Source organism: Onychostruthus taczanowskii, unplaced genomic scaffold (assembly GCF_017590055.1).
Source record: "Onychostruthus taczanowskii isolate IOZ18803 unplaced genomic scaffold, ASM1759005v1 scaffold2, whole genome shotgun sequence".
In the NCBI taxonomy this organism is placed as follows: Eukaryota; Metazoa; Chordata; class Aves; order Passeriformes; family Passeridae; genus Onychostruthus; species Onychostruthus taczanowskii.
In genome coordinates, this window is record NW_024499239.1 from 27,304,115 (window position 1) to 27,331,642 (window position 27,528).

The window sequence follows — 27,528 nt, forward strand, 5'->3', positions numbered from 1 at the left end:
AATCCCACCACATCTTCCAGACCCTGCCAACACAGCCAGCTCAGTGTCCTCCTCAGCCCTTAGCCCAGGTGAGACAATGCCCATCTCAAAGTCCCTGCAAAAGAGGAGAACTGAAGGAATTAAGCTCTTTGACCTGTTTGAGGCTTTTTTTCCCTCCTTATTTTTCTCCTTTAGGAGTGAGGGGGCTCTTGCCCAACATGAAAGGCTGAAACTGAGCTGGGGTGCAAGCACTGCCCCCTGGAAGTGCCAATCCCATCATATGTAAGAATCCCAGCATGGACTTGCATTCAGCACCACCTGCTTTCTCTGGCATGATGAAACACAGATTTCTAGCTGGTTTCCTGCAGGTTCTACCCTTTATTTACCCCTTTTGGAATTTACCCAAATGCATATTAAAATATTGTTATGATTTTGCTTAATTGAAATTTAACATAATGACTTTCCAAGTTTATTTAGCTCTGTTTTCTGCATTTTTGTTGCCTGGCTATTTCCCCATTTTGTTGTGAAAGTTTAACTGCTGGAAGGACAGTTGTGGTGACTAATTGGGATGGCTGATGGAGGGGACAAAAGCTTTGGATCCCAAAGCTTTCACAGGACTGGTTGATTGAAACTATTTCAGGGCTATCCAAGGGTATTTATTATCAGTGTATTTGAATAATCAGCCTCATTTTCCAGAAGAAAAGAGCTGCTAAGTACAGCCCAGTGCTTTGTGGCACACTGCCATTCTCCCAGCTTTTTAACATAACCAGTCATTGACCCCACAGGGGTCTGCTCAGGGCTGCTGCAGCCCAGGCAGCTCCATCAAATCCCACTGCTTTGGACTCTTCTGGAAGTTCTACACGGGTGAACTTCTCCAAAACAGATTCCAGTGTGAATAACACGTCCTGGTGCACAGCTGCTCCATGATGCTGGTTCCAATATTTACTCTGGAGCTCCTCAGGGAAGTGAACCTGATTAATTCAAAGCTCATCTGCATGGCTGCTAATAAAAATTGTTGCCAGGCTCGTCAGCGTCAAGAGGATGACTTGAAAACAGAGCACAGCAAGCCTGAGTGATGGTATCCCTTCCATGAGTCCCACCTGATGGGGAACAGGAGACTTTTGTGTGTCTTCCCAGCTGGAAGCCCAGCGAGAGCCCTGACTCCCCCTTCCACTCCACAGAGGGCAGGAGAATTCTCATTTTTAAATTAAGTCTGGATTTACTAAAAGAGCTCATGAGAGATTCTGCATCTCCAACCTGTGTTTTAAGTGGCTTCACACTGAAAGAGAATGGGTTTACATTAGATAACAGGAAGAATTTATTCCCTGGGAGGGTGCTGAGCCCTGGCACAGGGTGCCCAAAGAAGCTGTGGCTGCCCCTGGATCCCTGGAAGTGCCCAAGACCAGGCTGGACAGGGCTTGGAGCAGCCTGGGAGAGTGGGAGGTGTCCCTGTCCATGGCAGGGGTTGGAATGAGATTATATTTAAGTTCCCATCCAACCTAAACCATTCTGTCATTGTGTGATTCTACAAACAGGTCACTGCACGCTCCACTGAATTCCTTCTGCTGTGCCCTTTCAAGAGCTGCTTGAAGAATTGGCTGACACAGAGGGAGTTAAAAGTCAGGCACCCACCTTCCAGGCATGTGGCTTTTGCCAGCAGCCCTTTAGATCTTTAGAACTTTCACAGTCTTTCAAGTTTTTGAGCAAAAGTCTTATTAAAATGCTATAACTATTATTCTGGCTGGCATCTTGTTGCTCTGCATTGCCCATGTGCCCTTTTTCTTACAGGTTTTCTCTGTCAGTCTAATAAATAAATTATGGGGTTTTTTTAAAGGCATGTCAGTGTTGACATTGGGCTCTCTAAGTGATCTGTGACCTCGCACCTTCTGCATCCTCAGCCCCATCCCGAGGCTATCATTAGGCAGGGTTTTTCTGCAAATTGCTCCCATGGATTTGGCTATTTAATGGTGACTGGATGACACTGGAGTGCTCAGGTAAGACCTCAGTTGTTCTCTGCAGGACTCTCCAGCCTCTGACTCCGTGGCCTCTGTGACATGGCACTCTTTCATCTTCTGCTAATGGCCATAAATCCATGGTTGAATATTACTGGCACTCCAAGTTCCAGAGCTGGCTCAGCCTGTTAGATTATTAACAAAAGGCACAGATTTTGCAGTAGATTAGGCATAGCTCTCTCCCTGGAGAGCAGAGCCATGAGGGTTGTCTCAAATCTGCCCAGGAAAGGATGCTCAGATAAGGAGCATGGTTATATCCCTTTGCACTAAGCCAAGCACGCTGCCACAAGATTCCTAAAATATTTAAGATTACACCCTTATCTTATTTGTCTTTGGGGGAACTTTGCATAACTTGAAGTCAACAAATATATGGTTTATTTTGCTTAATTTCTCATTAACATAAACCTGGTTTCAGTGCTAGGAGAGTCATTGGCTTGGTGTCACAGTGAAGTGTGAGAAATACTGCAGTTTTGGACAAGTTTAACACAATTGAAAAACTTTGGAATGCTTTGGTTCTGTCACTTGCTTAAGTACACTCTGCTGAAGTAGACACTGATTATTCTCTCTTCCCCTCCCAGCACTGTTACCTCAGTTGCTCTATCACCTTGACATCCCTGATAAATGGGTGTAAATGACAAATGCTAATAAATTCCTGTGCCATTCACAACAGGTCAAGAAAACAAGCAAACAGAAGATTAATACAACTGAATCAGATACTGCCTGCAGAATAATTAAAGTATTGAAACACAACCTCTTTCTGGTTTTAATAATGGATGTTTGTAAATCACTGTTGCCACAGGAGATCATTCAGCATCTATCCTGCCTTATAACTTTCAGCCTAATTTTAGTAATGAGTGTTTTTCCAGTCAAACAATGTTCCTTAGATTTAAAGTTAGCACATTAATATGCACATCAAAAATAAGTACATCACCTCTAATATCTCCCTTGTGGCCAGGTTTCACTTTGCATGACTGAATCATTATGTATAATTAATATTGGTGTGATTACACTTTGCCAGATTAAATGATGTGCCCGTGGAGGAATAACAGATCCACAGAAGTTCTTTGCAAGCAGGAGGGAGGTGAGAAATCTTGGTGGTTTCCTTCCACCTGCTGCAGCCTCCAAATAATGTAAATTTTGTAAGGTTTAATAGTTAAGTGGTGTTGACATTTCCCCTGTTGGTCCATGCCACAGCCACCAATCAGCACGGGAATTAACCCCTCTCTGGAAGCTGTAGGATGCCACAAGTGTTCTCAGGGTGCCAGATGCTGGGTGAAACTTCATCAACTCTGGGAGATCCAGAAATCTTCTTCAGTGTCATTCTTCTAAAAAAAAACCCAAAAAACCATCAAGCTATATAAATATCAATTTTAATTTTTAGCATTTAGGCTTTCTATTAATAATATTCCTCTTCTCTTTGCCATAAGAATTGGCAACAAAGTGTGGTGGAAATATAAGAAATAGTCACAGATTTGATGGAGTCACCATCCCTGGAATTGCTGAAAAAGGTGTGGATATGCCACTGGAGGATATGGCTAAGTGGTGAAAAAGGTGGTTCTGCTGGGTTGAAGGCTGGTCTTGATGATCTTCAGGTTTTTACAGCCTTTATGATTTTATGAGTCTGTGCTTCTATGACTTGATTCTGAGAAAAAGCAACATGTGCCTCAGTTTCCACTCCGATGGACTCCAGTTTAGGAACTGAAAGGAATTTGTGGACATAATTCAGCATGTTGGCACTTCACAGGCACTTCTGCCATGCACTGCCTTGGAGTTTCTGCAGGTCATGTTCATCAATCACAGCCACAGTGCTCCAGACCATCTGTGCCCTGACCATCACAGCTCCCATTCCTGTTGCTGTAATTCCAATTATGTATATTTTTTACCATCTCTCTTGGTTTTCAGTTACACACAATGATCTCTACCAAGATGTGGAGTTTATTTATAGCTTATAAGGGACCCAACAATTCAAGGCAGACTGCACCAAAAGAAGCAGCTTGTTATCACTTTTTATTCTCCATCCTTTTGTTTGCCGCACAATCAAACATGTTTTTGCAGCTCTTTTGAATTTTCCAGCCTGTTAACTGCCCACAATTGTATTTTCTGAGTGAGCCTTGTAAATTCTTTGTAAAAAACTCCACTATAACTCCTTCTACATGTACAAAGACATTTTTTCCTTCCCCTCACAGAAAAACATCCTAAATTGTGCAAAAATGGGAGGTCAAGTATAAGAGAGACACTCTGACTTGTTCTCACCTTGTTCTTCACCGGCCAAACAAGAAGTTGGTCTCATCTTCTCCCTCCTCCCATGTTTTCATCTACACCAGTGCAAGCACAGAATCACATTTTGTGTTTGTTTTCCAGACCCTCTGTCTTTCCCTGTCTCCCTCTATCCAGCTCTACGAGCTAAGAGCTATTGAGATCTCTGAATGCTTACAGAGTGTTTTTCTAACTCCTCACATTCTTAAAATCCTCATTGCCACTACAGAAACCCAGACCATCATCTTTTATTTTTTTTTTTTACTCCACTTTTGCTACCACCCCCACTGTGCTTTCAGCAGGCTACAAACTCAACATCTCCATCAGCAATGAAAATGCCCCCCATGACCAACTGTCTTGGTTTGGAAAGACAGGTTCTGCTAAGGAAGGCAGGAGCCTCCCCTGAAATGGAAAATGTAAACCCCCTCCCTCCAAAGTAGTTTAATTTTGAAATTAAGGGGCTCTCAGGCCAAGATATGGGAGCAGGAATAACAGCTTTTTATTAGGGAAGAAAATAAAAGGATAAAATAAACAATGCAGTAAACAAAACAGCACTGACAGAGTCAGAACACAGCCTGACACCCTGTGGGTCAGGGTGTTGGTGGCAGTCCAACTGGAATTGTGGCTGCAGTCCTCCTGGAGTGTCAGGTGTGGTTCTGCTGGAGCAGGGATCCTGTAGAAAAGGATCCAGTGGAAGAGGCAGCTGTTCCTCTGGGAATGCAGTGGAAAGGCTGTGCTGGTGTCCCAAAAAGCTCAGATTGTATCCAGGTAGGAATGCTTGGCTCCTCCCCTGGGCGGAGCATCTCCCAATGGGATGATGGAATTTGATCAGCCATGCAGGGACACTCCCTGGCCATGAACAGAAGATAATTAATAATTAATGGCCCATGGACAGCAGAGATCTCCTGGAGGGAGGATTGGTTGTGGAAGAGATAAAGAAAACTGCCCAATGAACAGAAGAGAACTGCCCCAGCTCTGACAGATGGAAATAGAACACACATTGCCTTGCAATCCAGGACACCAACTCTGGGGTAAAGCAGAAAGCCCTCAAAGGAATGTGTTTCACCTTTTTTGTGTCCTGACTCAGTGCTCTGAGGTTTTCAGCGTGTCTGGAAGGCATTTCACCCAGCACAAATGTTGTCCTGCAGTAACTGCATCAGCTTTCTCCTGGGGCTGCTGCAAGTTCTATCAGTGTCAGTGCAGCAGGGCTGGCACGGGGTGATTATGCAAGTAAAATCCCAAATTACCAAATTGCAATCACAGTGCAGGTGCTATCAGCACCTGATTCATCCATCACTACCTTATTAACCACTCTGATTAGTGTGAGTTGTGTGGAAACTCTCTGATCTGTGTCTAAATGCAGCCATCATTGTGGTGGTTCCATACTGGAGCCACACAGAAAAGCAATAATTTCATATGTGAAAGCAAAAGGCAGCATGTCACCTCCTGCAGCATGAGCCAGGTTAGAGATACATCAGCAAATAAACAGCCTTTTATTAGCTTTTATTAGCACTGCCACGTTTGGAGACTTTCTCTGCTCCTAGATATCACAGAATCAAAAAATTATGGAATGGTTTTGGTTGGAATGGACCATAAAGATCATCCAATTCCACCCCTCCTGGGTAGGGACACCTCCCACTGTCCCAGGGTGCTCCAAGCCCTGTCCAGCCTGGCCTTGGACACTTCCAGGGATCCAGGGGCAGCCACAGCTTCTCTGGGCACCCTGTGCCAGGGCCTGCCCCCCATCCCAGGGAACAATTCCTTCCTAATATCCCATCTAAACCTACTATCCTTCAGTTTGAACCCATTCCTCCTTGTCCTGTCACTCCATGCTCTTGGAAGAAGTCCCTCTCCATACATGTATAGCTATATCAGCTGCAGCTATAAACTGGGTGACACATCCCAGAAACAAGCTGCTCTTTGTCTTGGGAATATTTAGTGTTCCCAAAGTGTGATGTCGCTGCCAGAGTTCTTGATCTCAGTGAATTCCAGTTCCTCTTCTGCCTTTTTGGTTCAGAGTTTCTCAAAAAAAAAAAATTCTTTGAAGCAATCTCTCACAAATCAATCAACCCAAACCAATATTTTATTTCCTTTCAGTGCATACATAAATATGTATAGGTATGTACACGAATCCTCTTTATGTGCTTTGCTGGGATTTTCAGCACAGTGTTGGAGAGCAGGAAGGATTCCTACTGAATTCAGGTTCTGCCAAGATTTCATTGTATTTTCTGGATTCCTGGATTAGAAATGGATGTATGTATGTGATTCTTGACCAACTCCCCCTGAATTCCAGGCACAAAATTTTCAATAACCATGGAGAAACCTGTAAAACAAAACAAGAAAAAAAATTGCTTAAAATATTTTTTAATTGTTTGTGGATCAAAAACTATTTCAGACAACTCAGGTTGCTTCATCTCCTTTACAATCCAGAGTATTTATTCCTTTAGGCATAGCATTCCTTTTTCCCTGCTGGACAGCTGATGTGTGTGATTTGTGTATCTGGGTTAAGTTGGTTTATCTGAGAGGTTTAGAGGGAATCAAAGGGCAAAATGTGTTCTGACGCTTAATTTTACAAGTACATTTGTTCTGCCAAACAATTAATTCTTTAAATTCTTCCAAATGGGAAATCATGCTTTCTGGCCCTCGAGCAGGCTCGTTATTTCTGACCATAGAGTATGAAAAATAACAACCCTTTTCTGCAGCTATCAGTCCATGTGACACCTACAATTTACAGCATTTGTAAATACAAATGGAATTGATGCCAGGTGAGGTTTCCAGAGGGCCTGGGAATCGGATACAGTTTGGAAAGGCTGCTGAGCAAGGATCACAGACAAATCTCTTTAAGGGGCTTGCCTGGCACAGGGTCCTGAAAACTTTTCCTCACTGAGGTAGCAGAGCTGGACTCAGCAGTTTCACATGTCTGGGTAGGAGCTGGCAGGATTCACCCCTCCTTAAATTCCTGGGTTTTTACGGAGCTGTCTGGACATGTAGGAACAAGATCTAACTATAGCTGACTTGGTTCTGCTGCTCCTGCCAATCCAAACAGGCAAGGACTCGGGACATTAGCACCCTGTTATCTCTTTGTCTGTACATATTGAAATCTGCACAAAAGGAGAATTAACTCTTTCCCTCTTGATTCCCATCTTTTTTTTTTTAATTTTCTTTAATTATACTGTGCTTGCAATTCATTCTTTTCAGCATCTTTACCTTGTATAAGTTGAATTTTTGCCTTTGAGGTTTATCATAGGATCAAAATTATCTACCTCTTCATTCTTTTCAGCATTTTAGCTTGTATCATTTGAATTTTTGCCTTTGAGGATTATCATAGGATCAAAATGATCTCGATATTCACCCCTTCACCCCCTCTAAAAAACACTGGGAAAACAAAGTTGATAACAGCAATTATCTCTCCATGGAGTTGTTCCAGAGCCATCTGAGCAACCTGGACTAGTGCAACCTGTTTTGAGCAGGGTGTTGGGTTGGGTGGTCTCTGGAGGTTCCTTCCAACCTAAAACTTGGAGTTGTGGTTCCATGAAATTCTGGTTGAACCCTCCCAGCCAATACCAGTGTGTTTGCCAAACATCCTCATTCCCAGGGGAGCAACTGGGACCCAAGAAATGTGGTCAAATGAATGTGGCACAGTGCCTGAATTCTAAATCCTTGTTCACCTGGAGTTGTCCGTGGTCCCCTTTGTAGAAAAGTGACACCACCCAGAATTTGGGAGAGCAGATGACCAGTAAAAAATTGCTTGTGTGTCACCCATTACCATCCACAGCCCTCTGTCATCTCCCTTCTGAATTAACAGAAGAGCTCATCACAAACAAGAAATTTTCTGTAGACCAAAGTCACCAGGAGGTCTGTGCCAAAATCAAACATATCAGTAGAAAACCTTCACGTTGTCTCTCTTTGCTCCTTTTTTGTTACTATCCAAATTTAGAATTTAAGAAGAGGTAATAAGAATACACCAAACCCTGAAACCATCATAGAATGTGGAAATATTAAAATAATTTCCAGTAGATTCACAGCAATATGATTACGCACATTTTAAGAGTGTTATGTCATATTAAAATGGTTTAAGAGAGAAAAATAGTTGTTGTGAAGTTGATTGATTTTTATTTACAGCCTGATGCATTCCCATCTCTGCAGGGTACTTTCCTCTTTCACAGCAGTGAGAATTCCTGACAAATGTTCCTCCTGTGCTGCTGTCATTCATCCATTCTCCTGCACCACCCAGCTGATTATTCCTTCTGGGGCTGGAATTTTACATTTGGCCTTACTGAACTTGACTTTATGATGATTTTCCCAATCCAGACAATTTTGGATTTCAGTCTTGTCCTTCTGCCTGTGCACATGGATTGCAAATGTGATCATTCTGCAGAATTTCTAACTCATTAATAAAAATTGCTGACTGGTACCTGCCCTATGGAGATTTATGCTTTTGTTCCTTAATTCATCACTGTGGTGTAATACTTCTCAGAGAATAGTTATGAATGCTTTGCTGTTTTTTAGTCAAATTCCAGTACAATAAACAGCAGAATTATCTAATCTTTAATTCTCAAAATTGCTTAGGACACTATTTAGTAAATAATATCCAGACACTAATTCATATCTAATATCTATGGGGTTTTTTTTTCCAATCCTCCAGGCCTACTGTTTTGTCAAAAAAAAAAAAAAGAAATAAAATTCTTCAGCATAGATTGTCTGTAAAAAAAATTTAAAAGTTTTGTCTTTTATTCATCCCTCTGTTGTCTTCTTCACACTTACAGACCGAGGATTTATTTCAAGATGATTCTGAACCCAATCCTCCAGCCCTATTGTTTTGTCAAAAAAAAAAAATTAAAATTCTTCAGCATAGATTGTCTGTAAAAAAAATTTAAAAGTTTTGTCTTTTATTCATCCCTCTGTTGTCTTCTTCACACTTACAGACTGAGGATTTATTTCAAGATGATTCTGAAAACTGGAATGATGCTGTCTCACTGTATTTCTTTCCAAAGACTGGCCCCCTGTAACTCTTTTCCCACCTGAGTCCCACCCCATGTTCCCAAAGGTCATTTCCATAACTCTGTGGGTTACTCCAGTTGCATCAATAACAAATGCAGGTGAATGGTGTCAAGTCCAGATGCCTTGAAACACCTTCTTGACACAAATATTTTTTTCTCCCATTTTAGTCTGGCTTACTGTTTCTTTTCAGTAATGCTAATTCTGATAAGTAAGTTTCTTACAACTTCCTTGAGCCATTTTCCATGTTACAATAGTCTGTATGTCTTCCTTTAACAGAAATTTCCTAAGGCATTGCCAGTTCTCCACAATTTTTCAGCTTAAAAATTTCCCTTCTGAGTCTTAACTTCGTTTTCCATGTTGCAACAGTCTGTATGTGTTCTTTAACAGAAATTTCCTAAGGCATTACCAGTTCTCCACAATTTTTCAGCTTAAAAATTTCCCTTCTGAGTCTTAACTTCTTCCATTTGAGCAAATGCATCTTTCTGAAGACTGTCATCAGTTTCTTTCCCTTTTTTCCTAAGGCTCATCCATACTGATTTAGTCTCATCCAGACTCTCCTCTTTCTGCATGTTCTCATTCTGTTTCTACTTATTCTATTAAAATTTGTAGCATATTTTTTCTTTGCTTAGATTTGTTTGGTTGGTTGGGTTTATTTTTTTAGCTGCCCATCAAAAATTAGGGCTTATTAACATCCAGGCTTTTCCAGGTTTTTACACACCCTGCTGCACTCTCCTTTCCACACATGTCAAAGAATTCCTTTCATTACCAATAGGTATCACTGTGATTAATTCAGCTAATTTTCCAGAAATTGATTCAAAGCTGCATTTCACACTGAGCGTTGGAAGATGGGTTTTGGCACTAGATGAAGATGTCATAGAAACATAGAATGGTTTGGGTTGGAGGAGACTTTAAAAATCATCCAGTCATGGGCAGGGACACCTTCCACTGTCCCAGGTTGCTCCTGTCCAACCTGGCCTTGGGCACTTCCAGGGATCCAGGGGCAGCCACAGCTTCTCTGGACAATCTGCGGCCTTACCACCAGTTTTTGTTAAGCAAAGAGTCACTGCCTGTGAATTTTGATAGAATCCTGCAGTTTTCTGAGTGTTTCAGGTGAACCATGCTCCTGTCTCCTCCTTGATTTGAATGCATCTAGCTAAAATAATATTCTTTGAATGAGATGTCCATAATGATTCATGGTGATTGCCAAGACTTAGAAGCAAGAATACAATAGAAATGTACAAAATTAATAAGCCAGCACTGGTCAGCTTGTGTAAGAGCATTTGGATGAACATCCCAGTAATCTGAGTTTGTATCACACCCTGGCATGCCCTGCTTTGGCTACACACCTCGATTCCATGATTCCATCACTGGGATCTGCCACTGAGGGGCCAACCCAGTTTCTGGAGAGAAGCTCCAATTAAGCAAATCCCTCAGCAGTGTAGCTTTTCCTAATAGGAGCACGCTGCTTTGAGCACATTGTTTGCAAGGATATAACCTTGCTCTGCTGACTTTGGGAGAGTCAGCAGTGCAAGAATCCACCCAAGCTGTCCAGCAGATACTTAGGAATTAAGCCTGTCATATGAGAAGGAAACAACACATTTTCTAATCTTTGCCAACCACAGGGAGATTCATCTCTCTTACATTTCTTGTCCTGAGATGATGACCACGATAAGAACTGACTTAAATCCCAGGGACCTTGTTTTTGCTTGCAAATTGGCTTAAGCTCATCCCCTAATCAGGTAATTGAACCATTTATGTGTCTTGGCTGGATCCCAGTCCGGGTTCATCTCTTATGAAATTATTCCAGGTCATTAACCAGTCTGGTGATCCTGAACCAGTCATTATGGGAAAATACAATGCTTGTGGCCAGAAAAGCAAAGGGGACCAAGGCAGACTTCAGATAAGAGCTTCAGACCCTTTGTCTGAAGTTTGGGACAGATCTGTCAGTCTGCTTCCCAGATGAATGTTCCAGATTCCCCTCCCCTCCTTCAGCCTGGCTTATGGAGCTGAGCACCCACTGAGCCCATCACTCTTGTCCTAGGCTATGGTTTAGGGTAGATCAGGGCATGGGAGGGGCAGCACAAGTAAGTGACACACATCAGTCCTGACAGGCCCTGCTGAGGTGACCAAAGTTCAGCTCTCTCAGACTTCACAACCTGCAGCCTCGAGGGGCAACTGAGCCTGCTCAACAAGGACCATGGTGGCCCAGGAAATCTAAATGTAGAGACAGAAAATCTGGCTCCTTTCCCTGAAGGATCTTGGTTAACCCCTTTGTTTCTTTGTCTTTAACTGTGGGAAAATATGCAAAATATTTCTGATTTTCTTTACAACCCCTTCCTACCACGTGCCACCATAGGGCAGGGAGGCATCAAATATGTGCATTTTGTTGAGATGGGCTCTCCTTTTTTGATGTTCCTGGAGCTGACTTTAAAATTGCCTGCCTTCTACAGAGTCAGGGAGGGCCAGAACACGGCATGAAAACATGACACATCCTCCAGCCCATTCCCTCAGCCCACCATTGCTTTAGGCTCAGAATTTCCTGATTTATGGAGTGCCACAATGGTCTGTGTTTGCTTTTCCACTGCTAACTTTCATGGTGCTTGTTGTTTTACCATGTTGAGCTCTGGACTGGCTCACAGAAATCCAAGGTATTTATGGAATTACCTATTACAGAGCCAAGAGTCTGTGGCATTTTTAGGTGTCTCGTGTGGCAGGAGATAACTCCTTCAGTCCCTGAACTGACACACCTGAAGGCATTGCTCCAGCTGGATGTATCACACCATTCTCACCACATTCAGCTTCAGCTCTTCAAGCTGCTGCTGCTGCAAAAAAAAATCCAAATTAGTTTCTCCTTCATGAATCCAGCTCATTGCTTTTAAAGAATTAGCCAATGCCCATGAAACTATTCAAAAACACTTATCTGAACTATGAACATGGAGGGGGTTTTTATACTAATTTTTGCCATCAGGTCCCTTCTTTGTCAACTCCATATGTTTTTAAGATTCATTGCATCAATACCATAAAAAAAAAAAAAAACCATTCAGGAGGAATTTCTTCCAGAAAGGGTAGGACAGTCTGCCCAGGGGGGTGGTGGCTGCTTTCAACATCCATGGAAGTGTTTGAGAAATGAGCAGTGGCACCCAGTGCTGGTTGGTAAGGTGGTGTTTACTCAAAGGCTGGAGACTTTTTCCATCCCTTGGGATTCTCTGAATCCTGGTGGAAGATCAGTAGACCAGAAGTCTGCTCTACATGTTATCTGAGTCCTGCTGCTTGGCCTGTAGCAGGTGGTTGTATCTCTGATTTTCCTCCAACAATTTCATTATTGCATTTTCATGGGAAATTCTGTGGGGATGAGATTAGTGAATCATCACATGCAACGGCCTCACTCCTCCTCTTCCCCCAGTGTGAGCATGAAGAGTGGCCTTGCTGGGATGACAAAAAACCTGGGGAATTTTCTCTGGCAGTATCAACAGCCTAGGAAAGAGTCTAGGAGCAGAGCAGGCAGGTGGTCACACACCTCTGCCCTCTGCTGAGTATTTACCACCCAAACTCTCACCAGGGTATCCAGGTACATTCTCCTCCTGCAGAGGCAGAGTTGATATCACAGAATTATACAATCATAGAAAAGTTTGGTTTGGAAGGATATTAAAGACCATCTCACTCCACACCCCTGCCATGGGCAGGGAAACCTTCCACTAGACCAGGTTGCTCCAAACCCAACCTGGCCTAGAACAATTCCAAGGATGGATCATCCACAATTTCTGTTATTTATCTCTGTCTTTGGTATCCTCACCAGACCTTTTGCTCTCCTTTAATGCATTTCTTGGCAATTTTGGCTGAATTTTGCTTTAACAGCTAACCTGCAGCCAAAATAATATCCAGCCTTAGATAATCATAATTTAGCAGCTGTGCCACGGCCATCACTGTCAAAATGTGTCCACTCTGCAGGAAAATCCAGAATTTCTCACCAGTACAGTGCTGCACCCAACTGTTTCATAAATTAAGAAGTGATCAGAGGTGGGCCACTGTTCTACAAAGAGATTTTCATATATTGTTGTGCTGAAAATACACAACTGGGTGTTAGAGCTCTCCTAAACAAATTATTTTCCTAGGATTCAACAAGCTAATAATTCATGCTAATTTTGCTCACGTTCACCCTCTCTCCTGACCCCTCAGCAGTCTGCTAATGTAACCCTAATACATGGAATTATCTGGAATGAGGAAGCATTCCTGGATGGTGAGGACCTGAATTCTGGTCTGTCTTGGCTCTAGGAGCTGGCTGTTATATTCTCCATAAACAAATAGAACTTGAGGCAAACATTTGCTCCTCACACTTTCTCCAGCAAACACGGCTTCAAACATCAGGAGGGAAAAACAAACTCCATGACCAGCCTCTTAGCTTTCCATAACATCTGTGTTCATTTTTCATGTTTTATTTTCCCTCATCCTGGAAGCAAAGCAAAGCAGGAGAAAGCATTAGCATCTAACCGCAGTCATTTCCTGAATTCCAGAGAACTGGTGTCAAAACCAAGGATTCACTGGCTGCTGGGACATCTGTATCGGATTATTGCACTTCCCTGTTCACTCCTGCATTGTGGAAATCAGCTGCTGCTCCAATCCAGAAGCTGGGAAAAAATGTGTCGGGTTCCTACTGTTTTTCAGCATATTCTTCCTAATTTCCCTCTGCCTCACTTCCCAGAGTTCTGCCTCTAATCTGTACCATTTTCTCCCACTGGCTGTCAAGCTGCTGACAACACACACTTTTCCACAAATGTATTTTAATTCTTTTCCTCTCTGTATATTTTTATTCTAGTCCCTACCAAAAATAATGATGATATTTTTAATGATGACTGATTCTTTGACCTGATTCAGCTCTTTACTTAGCTGACGCAAGCAGATAATTCATTGTCTTCTCCAAAGCATTTTCCATGAGTCTTTGAGGGTCACATTTTTTGTCTGATTAACTCATTAGATCTCAAGATCCCTGATCACCAAGATCAGGATTCATTTCAATAAGTCAGACCTGGATTTCTCTTGAGAAACCCGATGGATTAATCACCAGAAGAAATCATGACCCTACCAAATGTCCTGATTTTTAAGGTCCCTTCCAACCCAAACCTCTACGACTTCCAAGGAAATGCTTGAAAAGGAAAAAGAGGGAGGTACATGGGACACCCCCAGGCAAAAATGGTCTCTGTTAAATGGTGGCTCTTTGCATGTTGGTGTTGTCAAAATATCCTCAGAAACAAAGTTCAGCTCTCTCAGACTTCACAACCTGCAGCCTCGAGGGGCAACTGAGCCTGCTCAACAAGGACCATGGTGGCCCAGGAAATCTAAATGTAGAGACAGAAAATCTGGCTCCTTTCCCTGAAGGATCTTGGTTAACCCCTTTGTTTCTTTGTCTTTAACTGTGGGAAAATATGCAAAATATTTCTGAAATTTCTTTCCAACCCTGTCCTTCCACATTCGATGTTTAATTTGAAAGGCACCCTCAGTAAATGAGGTTACTTCCTCACCATTGGGAGATCTGGTCCCACCTTTGGGGTTAGGATCTCCCTGATAAGTCAGAAAATAAGATGTATGCTACAATTGCTGTGTGGTTGCTTGAAAAGTTTCAGCTTTGTGTGTAAAAGTTCACCCAACAGTGCTGCCCAAGGCCCCTTGGAACAGTAAAAAGGAGGAGGAGGTGACCATCTCCCCTCCTCAGCAGCCATTGGTAAGGCTGCTGCACTTCCATGGGATTTGGGAACCGCATGGACAATTCCCAAATCCCACCAAAGCTCATTTCCAGAAATAGGCCTTGTACCAAAACGCAAAACCACCAGTGAAGAAATTTGGGAGCTGCAGGTCCGTAGCCTTTCCCACCTGGAGAGCCATCCTTACACTGGCAAGTCTGACTCAAGGCATCTCATTTCAGCTTTGCAAGCCTTGCTACATCCTTGGATGGGCATTCACCTGGAAAATACATCTGCATTCAGCCCCTGGCTCCCAAAGCAGCTGCTCTTCCAAGATCTGGAGCCCCAGGCACGTTTTCCTCTCTCCACTGCCCGTTTTCCTCTGGGCAGCAGCAAGCCCTGTCCTGGAAGGCCAAGTTCACTGGCTGCAAGGACAGAGCAGCCCAGGATCACTTGGGAACAGCTAATAGGAAACTGATGCTGCCATCCAAATACCAGAGCCATTGCAATAAGGTCATTCCTTCAGCAAAATGTCTCGTAATGGGCCTTCTCTGACCCATTCACCCCCAGAGCAGAGAGCTCTCAGTAATGTGGTTTTGCTTTTACTGGCCAGGACAAATCTGTTGTGCCCTCCTGGCTTCTAAAGCTGAAATGCAGCCCTGCATTACAGGAGAGCCAGGGGAAAGAGGACAAGGCAATCCCACATGTGCTCTGCTAAAAACAAACATCTGGCTAATGCCTTCACACGGCCATTGCTGTGCCTGTTGCTAAATTCATTATTCTTTTAGCTCTGTGGGTTGCAGCAGATTCAATATTCGGACCAGCAGCTAGAGACGTTATTCAAATACAGCTCAAATCTGGATATTTACTCAGGTGTAATCTCTTTGTTGGAAATAATATTCCCAGACTAAGCAACGTTAACATCACTCAAGGGGACGTTTCTTGTTGGATTAATAGGGAGATTTGCAGAACATGAGGATTCAAGTGAAAAAAAAAAAAAAAAGAAAAAGAAAACAGAAATGCATTTCTGACTTCCATGGGAGCATCAGGGGAGGCTAAGCTGATCAACAAGGTGCTGAAACAGGGATGAGAAGATGTTCTCCTGCTGCTGTCAGTGCTGCCATAGGATTCCACTTTGCAATGGATTCCATTTGATCAGAAGGAAAAAAACTCTCAACTCCTCACTGCCCATGTCATAGAGCCAAAGAGGCCCTGAAGATTCTGATGCAGAGAGATGGCTGAGCTCAGTCCAAGCTTTGTTTTGAGAAGGAAACAGAGAAACCACCATCAGGAAGCAGGAGACACACAAAGCTGGTGACTGAAGACATCAGTTTAAGAGAAATTGTCTTGCAGGTGAAGTTTTCACCTCGTGGCACGACTGGACCTCCACCATGTGTCCTTGCCCTCAGGTCATCAGCTTCAAGCACACATTTTACTGACTCCTAACCTGAGGTGGACATGAGGTGAGGAGCCCAGACAGGGGGTGAACTTCCTTAATGCCACAGAAGTAAATGAGTCTGAAATTTATTTCTCATCCTTTAGTGCTTTAGGTGGCTTATTAAAAACAACCCAAAGCCTCACACACACTGAACCCAGATCTTTTTAGTCTGTCATGAGGTAGCTCCTAAAGTAACTCTGGTTAGTTCCAACTGAAGGCAAAATTGAGGAACACCACCTTTTAGTTTGCAGTCTAATTTTAGTCTGAGCCTGTGCCACTCATTTTTGTGCCATGTTTTAATATATGCAATTACTTATTTGCGTTAAATTGAAGTGTGGAATCCTGCAAGCTTCCTGTGTTTCCTTAAGAAAGCAAACAAGCTCCTGGGAAAAATTACAATGCAACTTGAACTTATAGAAATAGCACATATTTATTTATCTTTGTATTTATGCGTCATAAAAAGAGAATTGCAAAAAGGCTTCAGTCTGTTGGGTTTTATCAGAATCAAGATCATTACCTTGTTTCTAAAGCACCCTGCTGGCCTAGACTAAAACTCGTGGTCACCTTTTTACCCCACCTCTGCCAACAGAGCAACTCCTTGGCCACCCAGCACCACCCTGATGTTCTGCAAGTGTCCCCTGCTCCTGACTGCCAAAGGCAAGTCCTCAGCCAAACACACAGGATCCTCTTTGCAAATCCTCCTCTCCTCCCAACATTTCCATTTCTCTACTCCCTGTCCACCAAAAGATCAGCTGTTGGCACAATCAATGTGTTTTTCAAGTTTTCTGGTTATCTTGTGACTGACAGGATGGAAGGATGCCATGACAACTTCTTTGTGGGTCATACAAGAAGGATAAAAATCTATTAGAGAGTGTCCAAAAGAGGGCTGATGTTGGAATCCTAGATACTGAAAACTCTAAACTTTCTGTGCTGAAAGGCACAGACCCACAAGAAAAAAACTGCATTTAACCTGAGGCTGTGGAGAAGGCTTCCAAAATTGATTAATAGCATTAAGATTATGAGTGTGTAGTTGGTTAGAAGTGTGTAATATCACAAGGTAGAAAACTTAGAGTTTAGTTTTAGAATATAGAAATAAATATGAAGCAAGTAGAGGTTTTAGGACAGAGGCAGGTTGCTCTTCTTTACCTTCTTTTTCCTTCTTCTTCACCTTCTTCTTCCTTCTTCTTCATGGGTTTGGGTGATGTTTTGTAATTGGGCAGAAAAGTCCGCATTGTGGGCTTTCAGGGATCAGTTATTGGGTTAAAAGGGAGAATAATCTAGTTGTCCTTTCTTAATTGGATAGGTTAGTCTTAAAAGACCTTGTAACAAGAAATAGTTGGCCATTTTTATGCCTTCTAATGAAAAGCTGCCAAACTCATGGTTGTGAAGCTGTTTCACTAATAAAAAATAACAAACACCTAAGTCCAAACATAAACTGCCATCTCAAGTACCTTCAATCCCAACCTCAAGAAACCATCAAGCTGTGAAGAAGGTGAAGGGTCTGGAGGAGCCATACGAGGAGTGGCTGAGGTGTCTTGCTTAGTTCAGCCTGGAAAACAGGAGACTGAGGGGAGACTCATCGGGGTCTGCAGCTCCTCCCCAGGGGCAGCTCTGATCCCTGCTCTCTATGTCAGTGCCAGGGTCCAAGGGAACAGCTGGAGCTGTCCCAGGGATAGTTTAGGTTGGATTTTAGAAAAAGATTCTCTGAAGTCCTAGTTTGGTGTTCTTTTCCAAAAACCATTTCTCGGGCTTTTATTTATCAGCCAAAGAATGAACCATGAGAGGCAAGCCGTGACAAATCAGAGGGACTTTGGTTCAGGGCTCATTCCATACCTGCCATTTGAAGCAGCTGATGGCCTGGATTTCTAACTGGTAGGAAAATATACAGTAATGGCAAATAAACACTGACATTTCGGTGAAGTGAAATTTCGCAAAGAAATAAAACTGCCAACAGAAATATTTTTGTGCGATAACAGAGCAATTCTTTGTTGCAATTTTGACCTTTTGTAGCATTTTTATTTATATATTTGGTTCTGCTGTGATTTATCTCTTATGCTGTTATTTATTTCATTCTATACATCAGCGACTGCTTTTTTTACACCGTCATTAGCCATTTTTCTGCTAATTGCTAATTCTTCCAGTAATTCTGAAGTAATTTGCCTTATGTTTTGCTCATTTTTCCCTGGAAAAATAAAAGTGTTTTGCAACGTGGACCTAAAATGCTCTGCCTGGTATTGGAGTGTTTTATTATATGGCTTTTAACAGAGCAAAAGGCAAAAAAAAGAACATCCCTGAGGAATGCTTCATTTTGAACACATCAACGTTCCCACTGAAATAACAAACATGTCCCACCAGTGCTATAAACCACGCTTATCTGCTTGTTCTATCCACCCATGCCACCTGCCATGGCCTCCCAGACAGGATCATGGCCCTCAGAGCTCTTCCCCTTCCACACAACAGCTCCAGCCTCTCTCCTTGGCTCCTGCCCGCTGGATCAGGCTGGGGCTGAGCTGTGGAGTGGAGGCCTGCACCTCCTGAATGCCCACAGTCCCTGTGTGTCCATAGGCACTCCTGGCTGATGGTCTGGAATCACAGAATTCACAGAATGACCAGGTTGGAAGAGACCTTCAAGATCATCCAGTCCCACCCAGCCCCAACAGCTCAGCTAAACCCTGGCACCCAGTGCCACATCCAGGCTTTGTTAAACACACCCAGGGATGGGGACTGCACCACCTCTGCGGGCAGCCATTCCAGAGCTTTATCACCCTTTCTGTAAAGAACTTTTTCCCGATATCCAACCTGTATTTCCCTTGGTGCAGCTGCAGGCTGTGTGCTCTGGTTCTGTCAGTGCTGCTGGGAAAGAGCCCAGCCCCAGCTGAGCACAGGCACCTTTCAGGAGCTGTGCAGGGTGATGAGGGCACCCCTGAGTCTCCTTTTCTCCAGGTGAGCACCCCCAGCTCCCTCAGGGGTTCCTCACAGGGTTTGTGTTCTCAGCCCCTCTCCAGCCTCGTTGCCTCCTCTGGATGGGCTCCAGAATCTCAAAGTCCTTACCAAACTCAGGGCCCAGAAATGGACTGGGATGGACTCACCAGTCCATTTCTGAGTATAAGGGAAGAATGACCTCCCTGCTCCTGCTGCCACACTATTCCTGATACAAGAAGATGCTTTGCCACCTCACTTCATGCCCTGAAAGGTGCTTAAAGGTGCTTTGCCACCTCACTTCATCCCTTTTTTTTTTTTTTTTTTTTTTTTTTTTTTTTTTTTGGCGTTTGGAGGGGCTCCAATTTGCCTCAGCCTCCCTCCTCCACTTGCCGTGTCAGCTCTTGCATCTGGGAAGCCAAAATAATTTCTGGTTCTCAGAGAGTTCACTGTAAATCACAGCAGGGACCTGCCACAGCACCTTCCCTGCACCAAGAGCACGGTCAGAAAGGAGTTCATGTGTTTGGCAATTCCTTCCCCAAGGAAGGGCAGTGAGACCCCACCCACACTGCTGCATCCAGCTCTGGGTTCCTCTGCACAGGAAAGACGTGGATGGGGTGCAGGGGGTCCAAAGGAGGACACAGAGATGTTCCAAGGGCTGGAGCACCCCTGCTATGGAAACAGCCTGAGAGATTTGGGATTGTTCAGCCTGGATTGTTCAGCCTTCCAGGACATCAAAGGACTCCAGGAGAGCTGGAGAGGGACTGGGGACAAGGGATGGAGGGACAGGACACAGGGAATGGCTCCCACTGCCAGAGGGCAGGGATGGATGTGATATTGGGAAGGAATTCTTCCCTGTGAGGGTGAGGATGTCCTGGCACAGGGTGCCCAGAGAAGCCCTGGATCCCTGGAAGTGTCCAAGGCCAGGTTGGACAGGGCTTGGAGCCACCTGGACTAGTGGGAGGTGTCCCTGCCCATGGCACGGGGGTGGGAAGAGGTGATCTTTGGTGTCCCTTCCAACCCAAACCATTCTGTGATTATTTTTCCCTTTTTTTTTTTTTTTTTTTTTTTCTATTCAATTAAAAACCTGTAAGAGGAAGGTAATAAATTGCTCTCTGCATCAGCTGGCAAGGAGCAAAGAAAGTTTAGACTAGACCAGAAACCTTCCAACCCAGAGGACTGGGAACCCACAGAAGGAGGAGAAAGCCACCATGAAGGGAGGTTTGGAAAAGAGAAATCCATCTTCAGGAAAGGGGCTTGGACCAGATCTCCTTTGTGTGCTCTGGGATCACAGCACTTGAGTAGGGGAGCAGCCAGTTAAAAACCAACCCATACCCAGAGCAGCCACAATCACATGAAAAGGAGAAAACTGGGAAAAAACAGTAAATGTAGTAAGATGTGATAGTGGCTGGGATGGGTTGTGAGAGCAGGAAAGCAAAGGGAAAGGGAATTGTAATCCATATCTGAGCAGGTTTAGGTAGTTATCATTAGAGAATACTCAGAGTTTCTTCTCCCCCTCCTTTATCATTCAGTTAACAAAAGCTATTTTCTTCTCCTTCCTGCCTCATTTATTAAGCCATAAACATTCACAGCATAATCTGATTTTTCCTAGACTTAAATAAAATTGCAAGAATACAAAAATATCAGCAAAATATGCATTCATCACAAAAACTTCACTTGCATCAACAAAATTAATTCATTCCAACAAAGTCAAAATAACTTCTTGGAATCATTTAGGTTGAAAGAGAATAACATCACAACACCAACAAAGGTGGAACATTTACACACACACCCCACCCCCACTCACAAGTAAAATCAAAATTCCACACATTTCTAATGCTCTGGAGCAATTTCCCAGTCCAGGTTTTGCCCATTTCATCTCCCAGTTATTGTCCTGATCTCCAAATTCTCCGGAGCCCCCCTGTTTGGAAACAAAAGGTGCAGCAGAACAGGTTTGAATCATCCCTTGCAATCACTTTAAGCTCATTTTTAATGTGCCTGAAGACCTGTGAGGAGCACAGGAGCCAGCAGAGCTGGACAGGACCTCAGAGGGACCAGCAGTGAAGATTGATCCTGGTTTTCCTGAGGATTTCTGGATGCCCTGCCCAAGGCAAGGCAAACCCACTTTTACAAACACTTTAAATATTATTAATTCTCCTTAAATATTATGAATATTATGAATCTGCATTGGCTGTGAGCTGGATCCATTTCTCCCAGCTCTGGATCCAGGAGATGCTGCAGGCAGATGCACCATGGATGATCTTCCTTTGCAGAGCAAGGCTAGAGTCACAGAATCATGGTTTGGGTTGGAAAGGACCTTAAAGATCATTTATTTCCACCTTCCACCCAGAGTACCACTCTCCTTGGTATAAACCCCAGAGTGTTTGCAAATGTTGATCAAAATCCTTTAAGCTCTGGTGCTTTGAACCAAAAAATTGCCTTTTCTTTCCAAGATTTGGGCATAACATGTAATTACAGCGTGACAAACACTGTTCATCAGGTGTGTGTGTGTCTTTTTATTATCTAAAGAGCCCTGTTCACATCACTAAATGGCGCTACCTCAATCCCAGGATAACCTCTGCCCCAAAAGGGGAAAAAAAAGAGGGAGGAAAGGGATAAAAGGCATCAAGAGGGAAGATCCCAGGTGCTCACACACCTCTGTATGTGTTTACTTCCAATTTCTCCATGCTGACCTACCTCAACATTTTATTTGGGTTTAAATGCATCAGCACCAACTTGTTCGTCATTAATTTAAATTAACCATAATGGCCCCGATTTGGAGAGAAACATGAAAAGCAAGGAGGTAAACATGAAAAGGAAGGCAGTGAGCTCTGATGTGCTTTAGCTGAGCTGCAGTGACAGCACAGGATGTGATCCCTCCCTGCCCTGGTGGGGAGGGCAAAGGCATCAGTGCAGCCTCGAGGGTTTTCTGTGTGGTTGGGGCAGAAGTGGCAGCCCCCAGGCTCAGACCCCCACCAAAAATTCCTCTCTCCCATCCCCAATCCTTGCACCCCATTCAAGCCCTGCAGTCCGTGCCAGCTCCAGCCTCTCAGCAACAGGGACAAGTTGTGTTTGGAGACATCAGGAGAGGAGCAGAGCTCACCCAGGGAGGGCAGGTGAGGATGTGAGGATCCGGCTGCTTCTTTTTTGCCAGGATTAAATGTGTGAGATGGTATTTCTTGTTCAGACTCAGATGTTTATTAGTTTTTATCTATGCTACAGTCTCAAAGAGTGTGAGTTCTACAGCACTTTAACAAACTGGAAAATTGAGCCTTCTCTCTCTCTCTCTCTCCAAGGTCTTTTAAGGCTAAACTATCCAATTAAGAAATGACACCTAAATTGTTTTTACTTTTAACCCAATAACCACCCACAGCCCACAATGTGAACTTTTTTATCCAATTACACAATACCACCCAAACCCATGGAGAAAAAGAGAAAGAAGAAGGGAAAGAAGAAGGGGAAGAAGAAGGTGAAGAAGAAGGGGAAGAAGAAGGACCAGCCTCCACCCTAAAACCTCCATCTTGCTTTTTATATATCACTATATTCTAAACCCTTAAACTCTAAATTTTCCACTCTGTGATATCACACACTTCTATTCAAACTCCACACCCACAATCCCAGTTCCATCATTCCATTTTGGAAGCCTTCTTCACGGCCTCAGGTCAATACAGTGTTCTCCTGGCAGCACAGAAAGTCTGAAATTCTCAGCAGCCAGGGTCCCAACAGGCAGGACCAGGGCAGACACAAAATCTTTATCCCAATGAACATCTCTTTTCTTCCTACGTGGTTAAAATCCTGCTGGACATGAGAAGCTTCACTCAACCCCTCACTTTGGAGAGAGGCTCATGTTTTCTTTATCTCTGGGTGTCACTGGATAGATTAGATGAGATAAATATATCTCCACAGCAATCTGTGTTGCTGCAAATATAGGGCTATGAAATTCCATGGGTGAGATCTTCCCATGCTGAGTTTAGCATCAGAGTAAGAAACAATCCTTCATTTTGGTGGCTGACATGTCTTCATCAAAACACAAGGAAAATTAATTTGACCTCAAGTGTTGGGTGCTTGGGCATTTTTTTTTTCCAATTCACATTAAAAAAGCTGTTAAGTGTTTGTTGGGTGGGTTATTTTAAGCAAAACCATCCTTATTAACATTTTTCTTGTGCAGTATTTGTTTCTATTTTCTTGTATTTTCAAGTTTTCTTGTTCTCAGCAGGGCCAAAATCCCAGCTCAAGGAAGTTGGGTGAAATCTTAAGGAAGAAAAAAAGTGCATGAAAGAAATGAGGAAAATCAAAAATGTGTCATTTCCTGCAATGATTATCAAGGGAAATAAAGAAATAAAGAAGCTGTAATATTTTTTATCCACTCTCATACCCAGTGAATCTCCAGATCTCCCATGCTCTGACAGCACCAGTTAAATCATCCCACTGTCCACTTGGCCTGCCCTTTAAACCAACTATTTTTTTAAGAAAAAAAAAAGCTGAAAAATCATGGATAAACACACTCCAAGGAAATATTTCCTGTGTACAGTAGAAAGAAGCTGAGGGAGAGCCCCTGTTCACCAGCAGGGTCAGTCCTCATCCCAATGTATGGAGACAGGTCACTGGGAGGAAACCAGTGTAAACAGGATCTGCTTTTATCAGTGGGAAAAAAACCCAGTGCTGTTTAAATTAGCCAGAAATATGTTCCTATATGTTGTATGTTATAGTCACAAGCTGCTGAGTCCAAGCTTTACTGCAGGGTTCAGTCATGGCAGGGAGATAAATGCAAGACCTTGACTGTCCCTTCTGCTTTGGGAAGGAGCTCATGAGGGGATGCCTGCACCCCAAGGAGGATGCCTGGCCTGGCGGGTCAGGATTGGGAGAACAGGGTATGGAGGGATGCTGGATGCAGGACCACAAAGGAAAACTGGCAAGGCATCCTTCTGGTGGGATGCTGGGGGTGAACTGTCAGACTGGCAGGGCATTCTCCTGGTGGAGTGCTGGGGTTGGGGGTGAACTGTCAGACTGGCAGGGCATTCTGGTGGGGTGCTGGGGCTGTAGGAAACAGGATAGCTGTGCACAGCATCCTCCTGGTGGGATGTTGAGGCTGGCAGGGACATGCCAGCCGTGTAGGACGTCCTTGTGGTGAGATGCTGGCAGAGGGGCACGTCAGACTGGCAGGGCATTCTCCTGCCGGGATGCTGGGGCTAAGGGAGGGCAGACCAGCCTGGCAGGGCATTCTCCTGCCGGGATGCAGTCCCGGGGGTGCCGCAGGGCGGTCTCCAGTGGGTCTCCAGTGGGACGGGCGGTGCTGGCCCCGCGCTGTCCCCGCGCTGTCCCCCAGCCCCGGGCCCGCCGGGCAATCCCTGCGCTCTGCTGCCCTCCGGCGGTGACGGCCGGGAGCGCCGCACCCCGGGGACTGCGCCCCGGGACTGAGTGATCCTGCTGGGGCTGGACCCCCGTTCTGAGTGATCCTGATGGGGCTGGACCCCAGTTCTGAGTGATCCTGCTGGGGCTGGACCCCAATTCTGAGTGATCCCCCTGGGGGTTAAACCCCACTGCTGAGTGCTCCTCCTGGGGCTAAACCCCAGTTTTGAGTGATCCTGCTGGGGCTGCACCCCGGTATTGAGTGATCTCCCTGGGGGCTGCACTCCACTGCTGAGCGCTCCTCCTGGGGATGCACCCCAGTGCTGCAAGATCCTCCTGGGAGCTGCCTCCTCCCAGAGCGTGCCTGAACCCCCTCCATCATCATCTCGCCTGGACCCTCTCCACCATCTCTCCTGGACCCCCTCCATCATCTCTCCTCTCCCCTCCTGCTCTGCTGCCGGTTTCACTCTGCCCGGGGCTCGCCTCGTCCGGCAAAGCTGCCGCTGCTGCCTCCTCCTCCTCCTCCGCGGGGACGGGGGGCAGCGCGGGCGGACGGCGTGAAGCGGGCGGGGGGCGGCGGGCAGCGCGTCCTGCCCTCCCTCCCTCTCTCTCTCGCTCCATCCCTCTCTCCCCCTCCATCCCTCCACCCCGGCCGGGGGAGCGAGGTGCGGAGCGCGTCTTGGCGGGGGCTGCCAGCCGGGGATCATGCTGGGGGAGCTGCGCCTCGGCACCGCTTTCTCCTCGCCCTCAATGGAGCCCGGACTTTTTCTACAATGACTTTCCCCGAGCTGAGCAATGGCAGCTTGAGTGGGAACCGGACGGGACAAGGCAGCCAGAGCGCTGCCAACCGGTCCTGGGGGCTGCAAGGGGAGGAGACCCCCGAGGGCAACGGCACCACGCTGACTTTCGCCTTGGACGTGCAGGCGGTGGGAGTGGGGGTGTTCCTGGCCGTCTTTATCCTCTCGGCCATCGTGGGGAACATCCTGGTGATCCTCTCGGTGGCTTGCAACCGGCACCTGCAGACGGTCACCAACTACTTCATCGTCAACCTGGCCATCGCCGACCTGCTGCTCAGCACCACCGTGCTGCCCTTCTCGGCCACCCTGGAGGTGTTGGGCTTCTGGGTGTTCGGGCGCATCTTCTGCAACATCTGGGCAGCGGTGGACGTGCTCTGCTGCTCTGCCTCCATCATGAGCCTGTGCATCATCTCCGTGGACAGGTACATCGGCGTCAAGTACTCCCTCAAGTACCCCACCATCATGACCGAGAGGAAGGCGGGGGTGATCCTGGTGGTGGTCTGGCTCTCCTCCATGGTCATCTCCATCGGGCCACTGCTGGGCTGGAAGGAGCCGCCGCCGCCGGACGAGAGCATCTGCAGCATCACGGAGGAGCCGGGCTATGCCCTGTTCTCCTCCCTCTTCTCCTTCTACTTGCCCCTCATGGTCATCCTGGTGATGTACTTCAGGATTTACGTGGTGGCCAGGCGGACCACCCGGAGCCTGGAGGCAGGGGTCAAGAAGGAGAGGAACAAGTCCATGGAGGTGGTGCTGCGCATCCACTGCCGCAGCGTGCTGGAGGAGCCTCTCTCCAGCACCCGGAGCAAGGGGCACAACTTCAGGAGCTCCCTCTCCGTGCGGCTCCTCAAGTTCTCCCGGGAGAAAAAAGCAGCCAAGACTCTCGCCATCGTCGTGGGTGTTTTCATCCTCTGCTGGTTCCCCTTCTTCTTCATCCTGCCCTTTGGTAAGTGACCCCATCCCAGCTCTGCTGCCTGGGGCTGAACCCCTGGGGACCTGCTCCTTGGGACAAACTTTTCAGGACACAACTCATGAATAGAAATGAGGGATAGGTGACTGATAGGTGAATAAACCAGTGATGAATTAATTCAATTAATTAACACTTATTCAATATTTATTAAGCAAAGTCATATAATCAATCAAAGTAGATAGCAAATGAATAAAACAGCAGCATAATAATTGCTTTAATTAATTCATTCTGCGTTCAGCATTTCATCTAACAAAGTTTAGGCTAAGGAGGAAGCAGCTCTGTTTCAAACAGGCTGTTTCTATGGCACGGTGGTCTCCAACAACAGTTTTTCTATCTTCTCATTCTCCCATTTTGGGAACTGCACCTGGATATGCCCCTGTGGGTCCAGGGCTCCCACCTCTGTGAAGATGAGTGAGGTTTTATCCCTATAAGGAGTGTGTCAGAGCTTGAAGCACAAATCTTGGCTTCCTGGGTTGCTGTTGTTGTGCAGGGACCTGGAGCAGGGCCAGGTGTGATCCATAAGGGTGATGGGTGAGGATTCCGTGTGGTTTTCCAGGACTGATCCATCACCCCCAGGAGCTGTGGCCCTGCTGTAGTGCCTGTGTGCTCATTTAGGTCTGTCTCTCGTGTTGTGCTCTAAAGTTTTGGCAAGTTGGTTGTGGAAAGGATGCTCCCCCCTGCGTGCAGGGGAGGCTGAGCAGGCACAGAGCCCACCAGGGACGCGTGTGAGCGTCCCCTTCCAGCACCAGGGACCCAGGATGTGCAGGGAAGCCAGTGCTCATCATCCTGACAGCAGGCACCCAGCTCAGGGGACCCGATTAACCCTCTGGAATGCTGCAGCTAAACCTGGAGCTGGGAAAAATGAGATTAAAATAATTCCTGAGTGTCAGCAGCAGCCTTTGCACAGAGCTCAGCAAAGCAGAGAGGTCTGTCATTCCGTCTGCCAGCTGGGACCCACGTGTCCCACAGCCCATGGGGGACTTGTGTCCCACCAGCCCTGCAGCCAGAGGAGCATTCATCCCAGCTGGGGCTGCACTCTTTCTCAAGGTTTTTCAAATCCTCTTGCTCAGGGCTGCCTCTCAAGTCAGTGGGAACAGCATCGTGACTGCAGGACAGATTTTGACCTGCTGAGTTT

The 27,528-nt window shown here is 45.4% G+C and overlaps 1 protein-coding gene and 1 long non-coding RNA gene across 2 annotated transcripts in view; one reads left to right on the top strand and one right to left on the bottom strand.

Moving 5' to 3' along the window:
• Positions 1-6,308: 6,308 nt before the first annotated feature.
• Positions 6,309-27,528, bottom strand: part of LOC121334918 — an 81,094-nt gene continuing 59,874 nt past the window's right edge. The window contains exons 2-3 of the long non-coding RNA XR_005952498.1: positions 11,996-12,070; positions 6,309-6,570 (exon numbers count right to left, since the gene is read on the bottom strand). This is a non-coding gene — a long non-coding RNA (uncharacterized LOC121334918). The remainder of the gene's footprint in view (positions 6,571-11,995; positions 12,071-27,528) is intronic.
• ADRA1D (adrenoceptor alpha 1D) overlaps positions 25,162-27,528 on the top strand; it is a 43,415-nt gene continuing 41,048 nt past the window's right edge. Inside the window, exon 1 of the mRNA XM_041402467.1 lies at positions 25,162-26,369. Coding sequence (XP_041258401.1) covers positions 25,403-26,369 — 967 coding nt within the window. The 5' untranslated portion in view covers positions 25,162-25,402. The remainder of the gene's footprint in view (positions 26,370-27,528) is intronic.